General features: G+C 40.4%; 1 protein-coding gene across 1 annotated transcript; it reads right to left on the minus strand.

The window, feature by feature from the left end:
- Positions 1 to 3,545: 3,545 nt before the first annotated feature.
- Positions 3,546 to 3,794, minus strand: LOC102863924 (cytochrome b-c1 complex subunit 8-like). Its single transcript, XM_006891288.1, has one exon. It carries the CDS (start codon positions 3,792 to 3,794, stop codon positions 3,546 to 3,548), a length of 249 nt encoding a protein of 82 aa, XP_006891350.1.
- Positions 3,795 to 4,090: the final 296 nt, after the last annotated feature.

Below are 4,090 nucleotides of genomic sequence, written 5' to 3' on the forward strand. Positions count from 1 at the left end.
ACATAGGGTCGCTATGAGTCGCAAGCGACTCGACGGCACATAACAACAACAACAACATGAGTTGCAGGCCACTTGATGGCACATAACAACAATAACAACCTAAAACATCAGTTGCATTTCTATACACCAGCAAAAACAACCAACACAAAATTAGAAAAATAATTTTACTTATAAAAGATTATATTATTGTGGATAAATATTACCAAAGAAGTAGAGGATTGTTATACTAAAAACTACCAAATTTAATTGAAAGAAGTGAAAGATGACCCAAATAAAAAGGAAAGACATCCTGTGCTCATAGATTGATCAGAAGAGTTGATCTTCTTAAGATGTCAATGTTCACCTAAATGATCTACAGATTTAATATATTTATTATCAAAATTTCAATTGCCATTTCTTTTGGTGGGGAAGTCAAAGGTTATAATTCAGATTAATAACAGAATATAGTCAAGACAGCTCTGGAAATATGCACATAGGTACCTCAGCCTTGAGCCTCATGATTTTTTAGCCAATTTTCTCAAGTTCTCAGTCCTGCTAATATTGGCTTCCCACCTCTAACTGTCCAACAAAATTCTCAATCTTGCCAATATTGAATTTCTCTCCTATACCCCCAAAGTCCCATCTCACATCAGGTCTCCAGTTTGGCTGTAAGTGTTGCTGCTGTAGGTATAGCAGGAGTAGGAAGGGTATTCACAAGAGGGTCAGCTGTGGGTAAATTACGACTCTGTGGTACACAACAACAACAACAATAAGATGAACAGCATGAAGAATGTCCTTAGGACAAAGAATTACAAGAGACATTTGCCTAGAAAGATAAGAAGACAAGGAAGACAAGGGAACCACATGAATGGAAATGGAGAATCCAGGGAGGAAGTAGGGAGAGTGCTGAGTATTGTAGGAATTGCAAACACTGCTACAGAACATTTGTGTATGAACCACTGGTTGGGGAAATGAATCTGTTGTGTAAACTTAAACCTAAAAGATAGTAAAATTCTAAAAAAAAATAAATAAAGTGAAAAGACAACTCACAGAATGGGGGAAATACATACAAATAATATATTCGATAAAGTCTAATATCTAGAGTAGGTAAAGAACTCTTATGACTCAATAGTAGAAAGATAATAGATACCTGGTTAAAAATGACAAAGGATTTGAATATATGTTTTCCCAGAGAATATATATAAAGGGCCAATAACCCTATGAAAGGATGCCGGATGCCTAATATCATCAGTCTTTGTTGCTGTTGTATGTCATTGAATCAGAATCAACTCAAGCCTGATCCTCCAGTGGATTTTCAGAGGCTGTTAATCACATGAGAGAAGACTGACCACCTTTCTCCCATAGAGCAGCTGGAGGATTTAATCATCTTCCTCTAGGATGGCAGGATTACTCCTTCCCACTAGGCCACCAGAATTCCCCTAATTAGTCATTAGGAGAATGCGTAACAGACTGACAATCAAGATTCCACTTCATTCTACCTGTAGTGGCGGCGGCTGTTAGGTGCTGTGGAGTCAAGCACAACTCTCAGTGACCCTATGAGCAACGGATCTGAACCCTATCCTATCTTGTACCATCCTCATTATCTCTGATGCACTTGAGCTCACTGCTCAAGTCATCATATCAAGAAGTCATCATATCAAGACACTTTAATGGGAGATGGGGGGGTGTGTATCTTCCTCTCTTTTGTCAACCTTCCACCTTTCCAAAGCATAAGATCCCTTTCCAAGGAATGGCATCTCCTAGCAATATGCCCAAAATATGTGAGCCAAAGCCTTTCAATCTTTGCCTACAAGGAGTAATCTGGTGGCATTTCCCCCAAAACATATCCGTTTGATTTTCTGGCAATTCATGGAATATCCAATATTATTCTGTAACACCACTACTCAAAAGCATCAAATGCTCTGTCATCCTTATTCATTGTCTAGTTCTCAGATGCATAGAAAGTGATTGAAAAGATCATGGCCTGAATCAGGTGCACCTTAGTCTTCAAACTTACAGCTCTGGTCTTCAAAAAACAATGGACAGTAATAAGTGTTTGTTAGGATGTGAAGAAATTGTAACAATTATGCATTACTGGGAGAAAGTAAGATGGTATAGTTGCTATGGAAAATATTTTGGTGGTTTCTCAAAAAAGTGAAACAAAGTTCCCAGCAATTTAGCTCTTATTGTTAGGTGCTATTGAGTCAAATATGACTCATAGCAACCCTATGAGCAGCAGATCTGAGCCCTGTCCTATGTTGTGCCATCCTCATAATTTTTCATTTACTAGAGCCCATTGTAGTGGTCATTGTGTCAATCTACCTGATGAAGGGCCTTCCTCTCTTTTTCTAACCCTCCACATTTCCAAGCATAATGTTCCTCTCCAAGGAAAGGTTTTGTTGTCATTATGTGCCCTGGAGTTGCTTGTGACTCATAGTAACCACATGAACAATGGCTTTGAACTTTGCCCTATCCTGAGCCAACTTCACTGTCTCTGACACTTGACCCTGTTGCCACAATAACTGTGTCAATCCTTCTCATCCAGCATCTTCCTCTCCTGCACTGACCCTCCACTCTTCCAAACATGATGTTCTTCTCCAAGGAATGGCCCCTTCTGACAATATGCACAAAGTATGTGAAATGTTGCTTCAAATCCTTGCCTTCAAGGAACAACTTGATTTAATCCTCTCCAGGACAGATCCGTTTGTTCTCTTTGCAGTACATAGTATGGTCAATATTCTGTCCCAGCAGCACAACTCAAAGGCATTGATTCTTTTTCTGTAATCCTTATTCATTGTCCAGATTTCAGATTTATAGAAAGCAAATGAGAAGACTAGATCAGGTGCACCTAGTCTCTAGACTGATAATGTTGCTCATTAGCCCTCCCAACAGCAAATTTTCCCAGCACAATTTGTTTTTTTTTAATTTCCTGACTGCTGGTGCCAAGGATGTTGATTATGGATCTGAGCAAGATAAAATAATTAACAACTTCAATCTTTTCTCCATTGTTGTTGTTAGGTCCCTTTGAGTGGGGGATGACCCAAAGTGACCTTATGAATAACAGATCTGAATCCTGTCCTGTCCTCTACCATCCTCACAGTCTCTGACCTATTTAAACCCATTGTGCAGTCACCATGTCAGTCAATCTAATTTGGAGTCTTCCTCTCCTTCATTGACCCTCCATTACTCAAATCATGATGGTCCTTTCCAAGGATACTCTCACCTTGCTAGATGTCCAAAGTATGAAATACGAAGCTTTGCAATCCTTGCCTTCAAGGAGCACTCTGGTTGTATCTTTTCTAAGACGTATCTCTCCCTCCCTCCCCCCTTCCTTCCTTCCTCCCTCCCTTCCTTCCTCTCTCTCTTTCTCTCTGTCTTTCTTTCTTTCTCTCATCTGTGAGATATTTAGTACTCTTCTTTAACATGACAATTCAAAGGCATCAATTTTTTTTTTTAAGCAGCCGATAAGTTTATTCTGTCTTCAAGACACTACCAGGTAGACTTGGACTCCTCTTTCCCAGAAGCGAGTCTTTCAAAGACAGGAAACCATCATCCAGGTGAGTTGTTCACTTGTCATTTTCATAGGCAGCTGGATTCTTCCTTTTCGATTTCTCAAACTCCTCGTTGCCCCATGTGTAGACAAGGTAAAACACTACAAATGGGGGCAAGACCCGCATCATGGACGCCTGGGTGCGGCGCAGCACGTTGGGGATCTCCTTGCTGAAATAGTGAGGGAAGGCGCGCTGTTCGAAGGGCGACAGGCTGTAGGTGATCACATGCCGCATCCGTACCAGGTTCCTGAACTCGCGGCCCATCTTCGTGGCGGCGCCCTCCAAAATCCAGGATCCACAGGCATCAATTTTTCTTCTGTCATCTGGACAATGACTAGGAAGGATAGAAGGAGAATTGATGCCTTTGAGCTGTGGTGCTGGAGAAGAGTATTGAATGTACCATGGACTACCAAGAAAATGAACAGATTCATCCTGGAGAGGGTTAAACCAGGCTGCTCTTTGGAGGCAAGGATTCCACAGCTTTGTGTGACATGCTCTGGACATGTTTTTTTTTTCTATAATTATATTTTATTAATTTTCATAAACATTTACAGAGATTT

The sequence above is a fragment of the Elephantulus edwardii genome, unplaced genomic scaffold, assembly GCF_000299155.1.
Source record: "Elephantulus edwardii isolate Elephantulus edwardi_28Jun2011 unplaced genomic scaffold, EleEdw1.0 scaffold00096, whole genome shotgun sequence".
Classification (NCBI taxonomy): domain Eukaryota; kingdom Metazoa; phylum Chordata; class Mammalia; order Macroscelidea; family Macroscelididae; genus Elephantulus; species Elephantulus edwardii.